Source organism: Seriola dumerili, unplaced genomic scaffold, assembly GCF_002260705.1.
Source record: "Seriola dumerili isolate Sdu_G_001 unplaced genomic scaffold, Sdu_1.0 BDQW01000003.1, whole genome shotgun sequence".
NCBI classification, from domain to species: domain Eukaryota; kingdom Metazoa; phylum Chordata; class Actinopteri; order Carangiformes; family Carangidae; genus Seriola; species Seriola dumerili.
Genome location: NW_019174258.1, coordinates 15,627,107 through 15,643,635, shown reverse-complemented (window position 1 = coordinate 15,643,635; position 16,529 = coordinate 15,627,107). Strand labels below are relative to the sequence as shown.

The window sequence follows — 16,529 nt, the reverse complement described above, 5'->3', positions numbered from 1 at the left end:
GTCATTGAGAAGAAAAATAATCATCAATCTGTTTTAATGACCAATAGATCATTTAAGTCATTTATCAAGCAAGACTATCCAACACTGTATATACTGAGTATATTTAGGTTTTGGACAGGTTTTGGTCAGACATCTCCATTTAATGGACTGGTGCAGCCTTAACAAAAACTTACTGTGTGTTAACATTGTATAGCTTCTATAAAAATGCACAATGTTTCTGATACTGTCAGACAGAGTGGAATGAGATTATTTCACACACCTTAAAGCAATTTAAGGGGAAATGATGGGGATACTAAATCTTCATGGGTTTTAAAGGCGATTTTATATCACATAGCTAACAATTAACTGGTGGCACGTCACTCCAGATTTAAACAAATCACTGGGCTATTATAGTAATTTCAGCATATCAGCACATACATCACGACATAGAAGATGTAAACTGGGTGGTAGCAGTCAGTGTGGGCCAGCTGAAAATGGGTTGAAATAACTGCTGCTAGCTAGCTACCTAATAACTGTTTTACCCAATGTCCTTCCAGGTAGAATTATAATGAAAGCCACGTCTAAGTGCTGCCGCTTTAAATTGAGATTGGTGGACCGTTACCTTCCATGAGAGAGATAAAGAGGAATGGGTGAGTCGTGGGAAAAAAAACGACATTCATCTATGACACATCACATACCTGTACGCCGCCACGGCTCGGCTGTTCAGGTACTTCTGGGCAGTCATGACACCAACGAACAGGAAATTACTGGACCTGGAGCCAGGTTTCTCGGTCACCGGTGAACCGTTATCTTGCGGTGGCCATAACACTCCGCTGTATTCCTTCCTCAGACCCCCGTTCAAGCCACAACCGGCAGGGTTTGCTTTTCGTTTCTGTCCAGCTTTCTTCAACTCGGTCGCCTTGGGTAAAATGAGTCTGGAAGCCAGGGTGAACCCGACAACCAGTCCCAACAGAACACTAAACCATGCTCTTCGGCTTCGACCTGCCATTCCCCAAAACTTCACCAGCTCGCCGCGTATCTTCACTGTATCCTAAACGACGAAAAACAAACCAATAAGCAAAATAAAAAATGAAACTAAAACAATAAAAACCGGATCGGAAGAGCTCCTGTGTCTCCAGAAAACCGGGCTCACACACACTCTCTCATGGTAGAAAAGCCCTTTTCTTCCAGTTGCCTACGTAGCATCACAGCAGTCTCCTTGAAGCCGCCACCTGAACCGTTCTCTGTCGCTTCTCCCTCTGATCATCAAACTGTCCGTCGCGATCGACCATCAGCAAACTTCAACGCCAATCGACAAATGCAGCACCTCCTTTCATTGCCTTGAATAGCGGACCCATTTTCGCCATTATCTCGCCATTGGAAGGATGTCAGACATCGAGATAGCTATTCGCGAAGGCTTTAACATTGATTTGACCCAATGGAATTTCCGTAGCAGTGCTCTGACTGGCTGGCTGGATGAATCCCTCCGAGCTATTGGACATAACGATGCAGCGTTCATGTGACATGGGAAAATTCCGCTGCACAAGACCACCGAATACATTTGCAGCATAGACCTTGTGTAAAACTTGGGTTAGTTGTTTGTCAATTATTAAAGCTTTTATAATAACAACAACACAAATACAACAGCAACAGTACTACCACCACAAATCATTATTATTAATAATAACTATGACACTAATATTCAAACTGGACTGTACAACGCGATATTTTGTTGTTCTTATTTCTAGTTGAATGTGTATTTCTCTTTCTTCCTGAAAACTATATGTACTAACGATATGATCTTTATATTTTATGTATTACTTCACATTATTACTAGTATTATTGTAACACCAGAATTTATTATAGTTAGCCACGACTTTACCGAGTAGTAGGCCCCTGTAAACTAAACTGGACAGCAGAAATTAAAATAAATGAAAACCCCAGGCCTGTGAAACCCCATCCTATGAAACAGTAATGTATCGTGAACATTGTAAAGATGGAATATAATTCACACAGTTGTAGTGTATGTTTTACTCTCTACATGTGAGGTGTAAAGAATTTATTTATTTTTTTATTTGCTACTTTTATCTACTTTTGTGCTACATGACATGAAAACGTCACTAAAGTTTTTCCATGTGGAATGTCCACAAACGCAGCACGACTCTCAGCCAGCTCTCTAGTCTCGAGCTCCCCCACGTGGTTCTCGTCTTGAGGTTACCACTTTTTTTACGTTTCAAATCTTTTTTAATAAACTCGGAGTTCTTTCAAAGCCATGAGATTATCTCAGTGATGAATTGCCACCAGGTGGTGTTCCTGAGTTTGACGCGTACAGCTTTAGTTCTTATTGTGTAGCACAAGTTTTCAATGACCGCAACAAGTTGAAGAACAAAAGTTGTAGTTTAAAGTGTTACACTATCTTCAAACCATTCTCAACACAACAGTCGGTTTCAGAGATAGACTTCCTTTGTGGTATGTGCAAAAACTACCAGACTGACATGATTTTGTGTCTTCAGAACCAAAACATGACAGTGAGTAATACAGTGAGCGTGCATTCATGTACATTGGCTGCGAGTGTATATAAGTATGTATTTATTTATTTATAATGGAATTCTCTTTAATTTCATGCCTTGCATGCATGCTTGCATGATTTTATATGTGCATACATGCACAAGAGTGTGCACAACTGTTAATACAACATTAAAGCTTGAATCTGACTGAAAGTTCAGATATATATATATATATATATATATATCAAATATAATTTATAAAAAGAAATCTCCACCAAGATATTTATCACAAAACATTGTTTCCATATAAGTTTTGTGCTGTTTGTTTATGTGGTGTATCAAATATTAATATTGAAAATTACGCCCAGGCATGTCAGGACACTCATCATAATTTTATTGTCCACTCCAGCACCTCCAGACCAGTCACGGTTAGGTTACCAACTTAAATCATGGCATTAGGCTAAAATGTCACAAAGTTCATTTTTCAAGTTTTTTTCTTTTTTTAATGAATTTTACCTGAATGTAAATCAAACAGAGGAAGACCTAAACTTTAAAATGCTTAATCCTTTAACACAGGGTGAACAACCTGAGAGGAAGTTTTGGGAGGAAGTCTCTTAACAAATTGGAAGGTACAATCAAGACAGTTCAAAGTAAACTCAGAGAGGATATATGGATATATGAGAGGATCGCAAAGTGTAAGAGGCCACAAAGACTACAAAGCAACAGGGACTCTCCGAGTAGGTGAATTATCAGCACCTGGGCTGGAATGAAGCAGCCAACCGTGACAAATTGTGGGTTATAGTCTGAAGAGAACCAGGGTAAATACACATCAAGTATGTGTTATGTGTACTGTGTTGGCATTTCTCACAGGTGGGTCTCACTTGTCTGCCTACCTGCTGGCACATGCTTTAGCAGCCTAAGACTGGTGATATTACATGTTTTTCTTCTTGTCATCAAAGCCCATGTGCAGACGCAAACCAGCACCTACTGACAAATACTGTGCATGTGTTAAAAGCCTGATACAGACTTCCATTGTTGTTCAATAATAATAACTATCAACACATCAATGAGCCAATGTGTAGCACTGGCTGAGATGTTTGTTCATTAATATAAACATACACTGTAGTTTATTTTGACTCAATCCCACACACACCGTCCTGCTGCCAGAAATATTGTCCAGAGGACCAAATGAGGATTAATCAGCTGCTGAAAATAGTTCCTGACGAATGCACTACTTCCTGCTGTTAAAGTAAAATCTGCTGAAGGCTACAGTGTCCAACATTTTTAGGAAATTACTGAGCTTAGAAATAATAATAATAAATGTACTTGTGAGCTGTTTTTAGAGGTTTATGTCTTCATTAGGAACCAAAAGGCTTTGAGGGTTAGAGCCACAGAGAGGGTAGAGAAGTGAGAAAGTGTTGAGAGATGGACTAACACATTGTTGGTGTTGGACTTTTTAAGTGATGTCAACTAGAAAAATAGTAAATAAACGCCATCTGCAAGACTACATCTGTCACTGGAACAGTGCCTGATGCCTGATGAAACAGAAGAGGAGAAACCAGGGCAGATCGTATCTCTCTTTTAATAAGAGAGAAATCATAACACAATCTACTTTTCTGTCTTCACTGGATTATGGAGATCTCCTGGATGTTCACTCCTCTTAAATCACTTGACATTATTTACCACTGTGTCTTCCAACCCATTGCATAACACCAAGCACGAGTTATATAAAAAGATCACAAGTTATCACTGACATCTGTGTTTTCATTTTTGCCATCTAAGTTGCTGAGATTTTAAATAACCATGATCAGATCACAGGATGTGTCAGCTTGAAGGTTCCTCATACCAACTCTGAACTTGGACAGACTGGAATGAACTATAACATAAACATAAAGTTAGAGACACTGAGGGAGTGTCAACATTAATATTTGTAATGGTTTTACTCTTGTATGTCTGTCAGTGTCAATCTGCCAGGGGGGTTGTATTGACCTCAGTTCCTCCCACTCCGTGCACCAAGTATAGTGCACTCAGCAGAATACACATCTTTACTTTGTTTAGCACTGAGTCTAAAAGACTAAAAGAACAACCAGGACCCCTGTGCTGGAAAACCTGGGCCCCACTTTAAAATGTACAATCTGCCTCAAGGCCTTTATCATTTCAGTTCACATTGTCTTTAGTGTAACAGATTCAGAAACATATCTGCAGTTAATTAACCTCACAAACAACTGGACAAAATAAAACTGGGGCTTTTTGCCTTGAGCCAACTAGAACTAGACTCAAACTAGATTTTCTCACTAGTCGTACTCTACATGACAGGGGCCCAAATTAGGTAATAATGCCGGGTCTGACTTAATCATTTCAGGCCACATTGTGCTTTAGTGTTGAAAGTTCAGCAACAAATTATCCTGTGGAATATTTGACCACTAGTAAATCTATGGAGCAATTTCTTACTACTCCAGCGTTTTTGAGCACCGAAAACAGAGACTTTCAGAAACACCGCTGGACCCGTTTTAGGTTGAAAACTCCGGGTTTGCATTGTAGTCTGGACGGGTGAAAACGGAGACCTTTTGGAAACGATGACATTGACACCCACGGCCGCTCCCTGATTGGGTCTTATCAGCCTCGACTACAAGTGGTGAAAGCAACATCCTTAACCAATTACAAGCGTTACTGACCTTGTTGTGTTTGCAGTAAGAAAAAGGAGAGTGCTAGATTGTCAAGATGAATGTATAAAAATGAATGTTTCTGTGGCAACCCTTTCTGAACAAGCCTCTCCCTGCAGGAGCCTGATGGGTGGAGCTGGTGGCAGTCTGCCAGTTTCTTTCTCTATCTCTCTCTCTCTCTCTCTCTCTCCTGCCTTCCACCCTGTTTGGTTTTATTGTGTTTTGTTTGTCTTTGGATTTATTTCCTTTTTTAATAAACTTTTTAGTTATAACTCATGTGTGATCTTCACTCCTTTGTCCAGCCTTGAGCCGGGTTGTGACAGTTTCAAACTTAAAAGAAAAATCAGCTTTTCAAATGTTTTATGAGGAAGAAAACTCATTCAAACATGTTTGTCAGACCTGAAGGACACACACCTGGTGGCCGTGTTTTTATTGCATAAAAATGAGAGTAAATCTATAGACATACCTTCCTTACATTTAGATACAGAGGGGTGACGAATTATAGGAAAAATCAACATAAAGTGCCCTTGTGAGGTCTCTACTGCAGGATGAACACCATTCATCCAGAAGATATTCCCTTATCTGGTGTTTTGATGATGGTGGTGGTGGAGAGTGCTGTCTAACATGTCGCTCCAAAATCTACCATAGTTCAACTGGAGTGAGATCTGGTGACTGAAGGCCACAGCATATGATTCACATCATTTTCATACCCATTAAACCATTCTGTGACCTCTCGTTCCTTATTGGATGGAGGCACTGTCGTCCTGTTCCTCCACTCAGTTTTCAGGTTTGTCCTTTAATTTGCCACCATCTGCAGATCAAAATGTTTGTAACTATATAATCAGAATGTAATATTTCTTGTACTTAACGATTGCCCACCAGCTACAGCTGCTGTAGTAATATAAGCTCTAAAGCTATGGCAGTACACATAGGTAAACATATTAAAATATATGAGAAAAGACACTGACTGTGAAATTCATCAGCCAAACCTGGTGGTGAAGAACCATTTACAGGAACGGCTTCATTACAAGCTTTCAATTCCACAATTGATTCAAGATGATCATATTGTGTTTGATGCTTAACGATGCAGCAGCACAGAGAAATCAGAGAGTAAACAACAGGAAATCAAACAGGAGCGCAGGTAAGTGCTATTCAGAATGACAACTCATCAACTCCCATTAGAAATATGGAGCCAGTTACAGAAAAAAAATCATAATAAAGTGTGGACTTGGTGACATCGTCAGCTTGGTTCAGTCAGTCAGTGTGCACATCAGGATGTCAGAGGTCAAAGGTCATACAGACCGATGTCTCTGACCTTCTTTAACCTCATCCACCGGATGATGGCCCCCTCCTGCCAGGTCTCCAGGAGCAGGAACCTCCTCCCTCTCCAGACAGGGGATTGTAGTCTGAGAAACACACAGAAGCACAGGATGCAGACTGCTATGTACGACACGCACACACATTAAAGCCTGCTAACCCCTCCAACATGGAAGAGAAGCATTGTGTGGAAATTAGTGCAAAGATAAAATTTTGTTCAGGTGGGTGTGTCACCTAAACATTTTATTTTGAGAACAATTTATCAAAATATTACAGAAGCTAAACGATCACTGCATGCTTTGGGGAAATGAACCAGCAGAAGGTCTAGGCAGATACTAATTATTGACTTAAATATACAAAACTGTTGGTATGGTCCTATAAAATCCCTATATTGCTGAGCTCTAGTGGTTTAACTTTCACCTTGTTTCAGTGATGTAGAAGTGTAGGTGTGGTTACAAGTTCACCTGAGCACACTTCTGACCACACCCACCAGTGATGTTGACTGTGGTCAGAGGGGAAACACAAACTTCCAACCAGAGACACTGCTGTTCAGTCTGGTCTTACAGGGCGACTCATCTCCACAGTCAGTTATGTGTTTTAAGTTAAGTTTTACTAATAGACCTTGGTCCAGAGTATCTTCACATTGCTCTGTTGGTTAACCCTTAGCGCTTTAAAAACACCTCCATCTGATTCTAGTTTAAATGTTTGTATGCACAATGATTTGGCTACAGTTACAGTTACACTTATGTCAGATATTTTTTTTAAATGAAAAACCATACGTGGGAACTAACAGCACTCAATTTACCGCCTTAACTGGCTGTTCCCCTGCTAAATATTTAAAGCCTCAGTGTGTGAAGTACATACCAGCACTGCGAAGTGACTTCTTGTCCGTCTTTGGTTTCATCACTGTTGTTGATGAGCTGGCCTCTTCAGTGGTCTGCAGTGATATACATTCATCAGATACAACAGTGAGGGACCCACACTGATGTGAGTGTGGTTGGCCTTAGTTAAAAGCCTTTACAACCTTTGTTCAATCAATATTATATATGCAAGTAGTTCTCTAGCAGAAACAGAAATGTACAGTATGTCAGTGACAACAGTTGCGTGACCAACTATAAAATAACACACTAAAGTGATGTTGGCATTAAAAGCGTTCAACTGGCAAAATTTGAAGGCTTTTGTTGTGCCAACAGATCAGCTTGAAATTTTTATTTTTTTTTTACTTTATTTTTATAGCACCTTTAAAAACAGAATTTACAAATTTTACAAAGTTATTTGACAATCAAAGGAAATGCAGTAATAGGCAAGAGGCACAGAAGGCAATATTACAACAGAAAGCTGGACTGTAAAGCCAAACAAAAGCAGGACAGAATTACGGTAAAGTTTAAGATGGAAGACAGACAATATACTTCAATATAAATAAGGACAATTAGAGAGAGTGGATGCCATATAAAAGCAATAAAAGGACGATAAAGAGAAGACATCAAATAAAAGCAAGTCTAAAGGAGTGAAGAAACCACCGATTCTGCCTCATTTCCTCCAGGATGTCATTCAAAAGACAAGGGGCTCTGATGGCAAAAGCACAGTCACCTTTAAATTCAAGCCTCAGCTTTGGAACTGCCAGAGAGGCCATACATGAGGCTCTAAGTTGCTCATATGAGGTTAACGTTTCTGTTACGTAGCTCGGGGCTAGGCTAGTCAATAAGGAATTTTCAATGACATTAATTTATTTTCAGTCAATCATTTGTTAAAAGTATTATGAATGTATTGAACAGTGGTCTCTATCAAAGTGAAATGTAGGCTGACTGTGTCATTACACCCCTGTAATGATGCACAGTTCTGTTGTCCACCACTTGAAGGAGAGGGAATTTAATTTTGGTCTTTTGTGTGGATGATAAACTTTGAGAGAATGATCTGAAATTAATCAAATTAATTCTGTTCAATAATAATTCATTCAATTTAAAAGACAAAGTTATAGAAGATTAACTCACCTGAGAAAGTTTTGCAGTTCCTTTGTAACTCTTCCCCTGTTGCATACTCTCCCATACCTCTATTTTCTGCCTCCTCTTCTCCTCTTCTTGCTGTTAAAAAAATAAATCCCACGGTCAGTTCAGGTCTAACATCACAGGTAGATCATCGTATTTGTTTCAACAACCTCTGTTTCACTTCTGCACCTGTTTCTGTTTCTCTCTGAAGACGGCTGCTTTGGCATCCAGCTCTGCTTGCATCTTTCTCCGAGCTGCTTCCATGGCCTCTTGTCTTCTCGCTACTAACGCAGCATCTTCACAAAAAAATTAAAATCATTACATTTAGCCTTCATTAATGAGCAAGGAATCACAATGCAGAAACTCTTAGCTGATAGAGAATTAATCAACATTTCTGATGATTAATAGTTGGTATTAGTCTTGAGACACTTATCAAGAAAAGATGCCAAACTCCTGAGATCTGAGCTTTTTTTTTTTTTTTTTTTATTAGAGTACCAGTGAGAGAGAGACAAGACAGTTGGGGGTGAGATGGAGGAACCTTCTGGAAGGCGACCATCTCTGCAGCTCTCCATCAATCAGGCCTTTATAACAGAGTGACCAGTCTGAAGCAACTTTGAGTAAAATGCATATAAAAGCATTTAAAGTACTCTGAGCATGAGGAAAAAGATTCTCTGGTTTGATGAGAACTGAACTCCAAACACCAGGTCTGATGAACACCAGGCACTGCTCATCACCATCACCAGGTGGCAACATCATGCTGTAGGGGGTTTCTCAGCAGCAGAGACTGAGACACCAGTCAGAACTGGGGGAAGTATGAATGCAGCCAAGTACAGAGAGGTCCTTGAAGAAAACCTGAATGAGACTGGGGCATAAATCCACCTTTCAGCACGACAATGACCTGAAGACATGAAGCCAAGACAACTCAGGAGTAGCTTCAGGACCAAGTCTCTGACTGTCCTTGAGCCAAGACTTAAAACCCATAGAGCATCTGTGGAGAGACCTGAAAACAGCAGTTCACACACACTTCCCATCCAATACAAGAGAGCTTGAGAGGATCTGCCAGGAAGAACTGGATATGGCCCAAATCCAGGTGTGCAATTTGAATACTTTCTGAAGATTAATTTCAGCATCAAACATGTTAACGAGTTATCCTCTGGGATCAATAGAGGTTAACAATAGGGTTGAGCTGATGTAAAAACTTTCAAACCAGTTTGATATTAAACCTAACATTGGATTGGACCACTGTACCGACGTTTGCCACTAGGTGTCACACTTGACTCAGCAGATGTTCCTGTGTGGAGCATAATGAGAACATACTGAAATCTCATGTTAATCATGTTGTCACATAGCATATTACTAATCCAATACTAGTTGGAGTTACGGTTGCCATCAGCACAGGATGCTGATGTATCCTACTTTTTAATGTGCAGTTCACTTGATAACAAGTTCATCTTTAAAATCAACTGTTAAACATGTGTCTCTACAGTTGTTGCAGTGGTGCAACTTGTCAAATGAAGTTTACAGGTGCAACTGATTTCTCAAAACAGCAGAGGCCACAGGCAGACATCAGAGTGGCCCTAACAGAAGGGAGGAGGTGAATTCGGGGAGGTGATTCGAAGCTCACATCAGCTTCAGATAAACTTTAAAATGCATCTTTGCAGAGAGTGAAGACTGAGTCGTGTTACAAAGGAATCTCTTGACAGACAGTATGAACAGGAACAATCATTACAGCCACCAATAACTCTGTCATCATGCATATGTAATATTTACTATTATTGTATTAACATAGACCTGAAAAAAAAAAAAAACTATCCTTTAATGGCAAGGCCACAACATTTACACATCTTTTCCCAGAAAGATTGTTCAGTCCCACATTGTGCTTAGAATGCACCTCTTTAATATGAAATTCTCTTTCACTCCATTTGATTAGTTTTTACTGATCTGACCGTTGTCTTGGTAACTCTGTATCAGGTATAGGTGAATGCTGGTGCTGACCTTGCTGTGTTTGTGGGGGTGAAGTGGGGCGGCTCTGGCTGGATCTCCTCTTGCTCAGGTACTGGATGAGCACGTAGACCAGCACAGTCACAACCAACAGGTGCCAGCCATACTGGGAGAGAAGGTCTCCCACTGTGAAGGGGCAGGAGAAAACATGTGATGTTTCTTGTTGTAAAACAACTTCTTACATATGAAAATATATAAATAGATTAACAATTCAGAGGTTAATAACCCAGATCACATTAATAAAAAGGAACAGGAATGACAGGAAACTATCAGCTAAAATATTAGAAAATTAGATGATAATAATAGATCTTCATTCATTAATTTCATAAGTTTACATAATATTATCTACACAAAATGATGATGATATTTATCAGATAGTTATCTTGAGAGACTGTATCAGCTAGATTCAAAATTATGGTATAAAGCAAAGGATGACATATTGTTGGTTTTATTCAGATTGTAACCATGTTTCTCACAGTAATGAATAAAGGTATACATCTTTTCAAAAAAAAAAAAAATTCACTGTGGTGAACTGATGGTAAGATAAATGATTTAGGTAGAAACACGTGTTACTAAAAGTTAGACATTATATTTCAGTTTAATTTGTCATGTCTTGACATCATCTAGCTGCCTTAGCTATAGAGAAATTACACCGGAGTCATGCATCAGGCTGGCAAATCAACTAGCTAGCTAGCAACTGGTGTTTTTCATTATGATATCGATTGTCGTGACTAAGTCGGCACTGGTGGCTAGTGAAATCAGAAGTTATGTCGATCCAGTAAACAGTAAACAGTAAACTCGGTGGTCATGTTATCACGTCAACTTACCAAAAAGACTGAGAGAACCTAAGTCCTGGTTCTTGAGGGGCGGTTTCTCCACCTGAGGGCGGCCTTCATCGACATCTGTGATCTCCACATCATCCATCTCAGACAGATATAAACGCTCCCGTGCTGAATAACAAACGTTATCGTCTCTGAGGTTAGTTGTCGTGTTGGCGACTACTTCCTATATCAGCCATCTTTGATAGAGCTGTACGCAGAGCAGCATGAATGACGTGTTGGTTAGTCCTGTGGTTCGCCCTCTTTTTCTGTGGTGTTTGTTGGCGGTCAGCAAACCAGTTTATAGGTGTGTTACCGCCACGGACTGGACTGGAGGCAGATTAGGAGATTATGCGGAGGAAAAAATACATATATGTCACCGTTTCTTCTCATGTCATATTACTTCATAATCAACTCAATCAACAATTTTCAATCTCATTTCAAATAGCTTTATTGGCACGAACAAAAACATGTTGTCAAAGTAATACCAAGAATATTAAAATACATTAATTGTTAAATATGTGTCACAAACTAATAAAGCCCTTGTTTGATTTTCATATAATACAATAAAATGCAATGTAGTTGATTCAATTAATCAATTAATATAATAATAATCAATTAATCAATAATAGAATCAATGGACAGCTTCAAAGAATAGTAAAAGCAATAGGGGAAAACATTGTTTTTGTTCTTATATTTCTCCTTATATTTCAACATTTTTTAATTTACTTATTTATTCCTTTATTTAATCCTCTTTATATTTTCTTATGCTTTTACAGATTTATTCTTTTTTATCACACTCCTATGAACCATACCTTTTTGCCGTCTACTTTTTACAAACCCCACACCACAGGGTTTTTTTTACACAGGTGACACTGTTCCACTGTTATCGTTTTTAAAATCAGTGGAGTGCATAATTTATCCCCATGCTTGTGTTGTGTTGTTTTCTGCCACATGGGTGCACTGTTTGATTTTACATCTCTCAACTATGCTTTCTGCTGACCACCACTTAGTGCTCAGTTAAGAGGGAAACTGCCTCCAGGAGCCCTGGACTCCAGGTCCCCAAAAGTTTATTGTGTGTCAACTGGTTTTTGCTTATTTAACTGAAAGTTTGATTGGGAATATGCCACATTTAAACACAGCTCCAGCTGATCTGATAGGGGCTGTGTTTTAAGGCCTTGGTTATTTTGCACAATACAAAATGAATGTGTGTTAATCACCAGAGAGTAAACATGGGCTCAGGTAATATTCCAGCATAGAAAAACTGTGCACATTGCACAGAGTTAGAACAGCAGCTCGTTTTTGCCCTGGGCAGCCTATTGTAGCTTCACATAGAGTAAACAAACATTCCTGCCTGAACTGAAAGACGTTTGAATACTGAATCCATGTCACACATTCATTGAAACCTTCCAGGGCATCTGTAAAAGGAACAAAGTACGAGGATGAGTCTGTGCATTTCCTAGAAATGAGCACAGAGATTACAGCTTTTACTGTCACTGCTAATGCACAGCCCCCTCCTCTGTTTACACCAGCAGAGATGATACAGCTCTGACCATTAAAAATGACCCGATGTGGATTATGTGGGTGATCATAGAACAGATCAAAATGCAGACAGATTCTAATCACAGATTTCCTTCAAGAAAAGACGTGTTCATTATGTCTTAACACTGCATGAAAAATCCAGTGTGCCTGCTTAGAGGACAGGGACCACGCAGCTGTCAATCAAACACCAGACACCTGGACACCTTTACTGTGTGAGAGGGGATTTTCTCCTTAAAGGAGTTTCTGCCAGATGGTTTTTCTGCTCCACCAGTCACTCACTCACACATTGTTTCACTTCCCTTTAAGAAGCCTCTCATGCACATCAGCACAGAGAATATCATCATACAGTTTGACCTGAAACATATCAACACACACTAGAGATACAAGAAGAAGATTTTCCAACTAATGTAAAATTTCCTGGAAAAACATTTACGTAACTTTAATTTTCAGAGGAAACACAAACAAAAACATAAAATAATCAACCAACCATCAAATGTGGAATTCATTCATTGTTTAACAAACTTTGTAAATGATGAAAACCACATAGGAAACAATATATAACACAAGTAAAATAAAACTGAAATTTGATCTTTTCTACAATTAAATTTCAGCATGACAGGAATGTGTAAAGAAAAGTTTAGTAAAGCTGCTCTGAGTTCACCTCCATGATGAAGGAGGAGAAATAAAAACATAAATACTAAAAGTGTTAGAAATAAAACAAGATCATTTTATCTGCTGCAAACATTTAGGAACTAAATTTAAAACATTACATTACATTAATATTTTTTCAAAATTTCTGTAGAAAAATACTTCCCACATCCAGTCTGGTTCCTCCACCAAAAGTCCCCCACAGTGATACAAAGTCATTAAGTCGAACATATACCTCTCGCTGTAAAGAGACAATGAAACAAATTAACCTACCAAAATTTGTCTGTAATTTTGGGTCACACAAATCACTAATTTAAAATTTGTCATTATTCCATATTTATTGATTTTGATCTAAATAGTTTTTTTTATTGCAAAACATTCAAGTACTGAAAAAGACATTCTGCATAAAATTTGTTCAGAGATATAAAACAAAAAAAATAAAAATAAGTATTTCTACATCCTGATCAGTTTGATAAACTGATTGATCTATTGATAATCAGCATCATGAGAGTGATCCAAGTCCCTGTTGGAGTGAGTCAGAGCATTTCCATAGAGAGCCACTTTGCATCAGCAGCACCATGCTCCAGTGCTCTGGGAGAGTTTATAGTCCTGAGAGTTGAAGACTGGATGACTGACAGCTGTCCTTCATGACAACAGAAGACACAGAAATCCTCCTCATCAAAAACATGACTTTGGTCTCCGTCCTCATCTGGACTCTCCTCTGCTGCTGCTTCACAGGTAAAGTCCAGAGAATCAAACTCCTCTATCAACATCCGTCCCTCTGAAATGAAGCTGAAAAACCATGACGCTGCTTTATGTTTCTGTCTCTGTGTCCTCAGAGTCCAGAGGACAGGTCACAGTGACTCAGCCTGGAGCAGTGAGCTCTGCTCTGGGAGGCTCTGTCACCATCACATGTAGGATCAGTCAGAATGTTATTAATTCTGACTCTGTGGAATGGTACCAACAAAAGCAGGGGCACCCTATTAAACTGATGATTTACTGGTCAAATCGCAGAGCATCAGGGATTCCAGCTCGTTTTACAGGCAGTGGAAGAAATACTGACTTCACCTTGACCATCAGTGGAGTCCAGGCTGAAGATGCAGCAGTTTACTACTGTAATGGCCGACACGATATCAACAGCCAGTATCTGTTCACACAGTGAAAAGGCGTCGTACAAAAACCTCCCTCAGTCAGACTGAACAGAAACTGAACTGACTGCTGCAGCTGGAAGCTACTGCAGAGACTGATACAGTTCACTGAGGACACACACACACACACACACACACACACACACACGCATACCAGACTTTTGTTCAAGTTAATACAGATCACTTAGGCCCTGTTCAGGCCTGCCATCAACATGTGTCTTCAGTGATCTGATCACAAGTGGTCAGTTCACACAAGCTTTAAAATGTGACTCATGTGAAATGTGATCATTTGTGATCAGATCTCACTTTGAGAGCAGTTTATGAAAAGAACTGAGACACATTTTACCAAGAAAATAATGATAATAACATAATAACTTTTCTTTTTCTTAACAAAGTTACAAAATGTTTTACAAGAAAGGTAAAACTAGAAAGAAGAAAAATCCAAAGTGAACATAATAAAAAGTGTAGGACAGCATAATAAAAACTTCTCACATCAACATTATACAAAAAGATCTGATGACAGTATAAATGAAACACGAATCAGACATTACCAAAGACAAGGACAAAGAAATGCGTTTTGAGAAGAGATTGAAAGGACGTTAAAGAGTTATGGTGCCTAATTAGAGTCGGGAGAGAGTTCCAGAATGCTGGGGCTCTAAGAGTAATGCCCAGTCACCCTTAGTCACAAGTCTGCCACAAAATGTGACAGTGAGTCGAAAACTGCTGTACTCATGTAAAAATGTTGATACTTCATAACATCAGTAAAGAGAAGGTTGGAGGTCAAATGTGAAGGACATCATGCACAGAGCTGCTTGGTGTTAAAAAGTATTTTTATATGACCTTCCATACCTTCAGCTCCCACCAGGGTTTAGGATGTGACTGCTACCCTGAGACTCCGTCTGCTTGAACTGAGAGTTTGAATAAATACATTTTTCCTGTCCTGTTTTTGTCAGATCATCACTAAGAGATGACAATGTCCCTGTGACCTGATCCAGAAACGACCTGAGTCACTGTGGGTTTCATGGATCAGCTGTTACTGTTAAGACGTCAGCAGCGAGACACCAGACATGTATCACTTTAATAATAAACCACACTGAAAAGAATCTCATGTGATCAAAGTGTCTTTACTGTCATGAACTATCGTACATGTCAGCTTCACTAGAAGAAAACAGCACTATTGAAATATATGACAGTGTGACCCGCTCCTGATAATTACACCGCTACTAGGTTTATAAGGAGTTCAGAAACATAGAGTAAAATAACCATAGATGAAGCACAAAGTAAGTTGCAATTTGAAATCTTTAGTGAAATGAACTTGCAGGTGATAATTCATAACATGTAGCCTAAATAACAGGTTCAAGAAAAAGAAAAAATATAAAGAAAATGTGCCTTTAGTTTATCAAAAGTCAATAAAATCTTTCATCTGTGATCAATTTCAGTCTTTTTAATGTTCGTGACTGCCCTGTGACAGTTTTCTGGAATAATGTGCACTCTTTGTGGATGTGTGTAGGAGTCCTGGCGAATTGTACCACTTGTATCAATGTTCAGTATGGCCCTGCTAATATTTGCAATGCCCACTCTCTAATAAAAATGAAAGTGGCATTAACATACTCTCACATCTCCTACAGTAAAATGTTAACACTAAAATTTAAATATTTACATCTTCAACATCTAGCTCAAACATTACTCTGTCAGCAAAGTCAGCAAGCAGTAACTCTGGCATTGGCTGCACATTTCTTCAACCAACTCAACAGACAGGCCATGCAGTGTCACATTCACAAATAACAACACTAGCATAATGTTGCTAGCTTACTAAGATTGCTGGAAAAGATAAAATCGGACATTCAAGTTCCAGCTGCTACTACTTTGGTACTCTTAAATATTGGTTTGTTACCTGGTATGTTTTACTTACAGATCATAA

The 16,529-nt window shown here is 39.0% G+C and overlaps 2 protein-coding genes and 1 gene segment (V, D, J or C); 1 reads left to right on the top strand and 2 right to left on the bottom strand.

Moving 5' to 3' along the window:
* Window positions 1-1,391, bottom strand: part of chsy1 (chondroitin sulfate synthase 1) — a 67,179-nt gene extending 65,788 nt beyond the window's left edge. The window contains exon 1 of the mRNA XM_022746222.1: window positions 678-1,391. Within this exon, the coding sequence (XP_022601943.1) occupies window positions 678-988 (311 nt within the window). The 5' untranslated portion in view covers window positions 989-1,391. The remainder of the gene's footprint in view (window positions 1-677) is intronic.
* Window positions 1,392-5,538: 4,147 nt separating this feature from the next.
* On the bottom strand, window positions 5,539-11,525 carry selenos (selenoprotein S). Its single transcript, XM_022746276.1, has 6 exons — window positions 11,280-11,525; window positions 10,447-10,578; window positions 8,641-8,747; window positions 8,458-8,547; window positions 7,331-7,403; window positions 5,539-6,555 (listed from the first exon to the last, which is right to left on the bottom strand). The coding sequence occupies exons 1-6, from the start codon at window positions 11,374-11,376 to the stop codon at window positions 6,476-6,478; spliced, it is 579 nt and encodes a 192-aa protein (XP_022601997.1). The 5' UTR covers window positions 11,377-11,525; the 3' UTR covers window positions 5,539-6,475.
* A 2,467-nt stretch (window positions 11,526-13,992) lies between these two features.
* LOC111220089 lies at window positions 13,993-14,637 on the top strand. The segment is given in 2 exon segments: window positions 13,993-14,198; window positions 14,300-14,637. Coding segments are annotated over 2 exon segments (414 nt in total).
* Window positions 14,638-16,529: the final 1,892 nt, after the last annotated feature.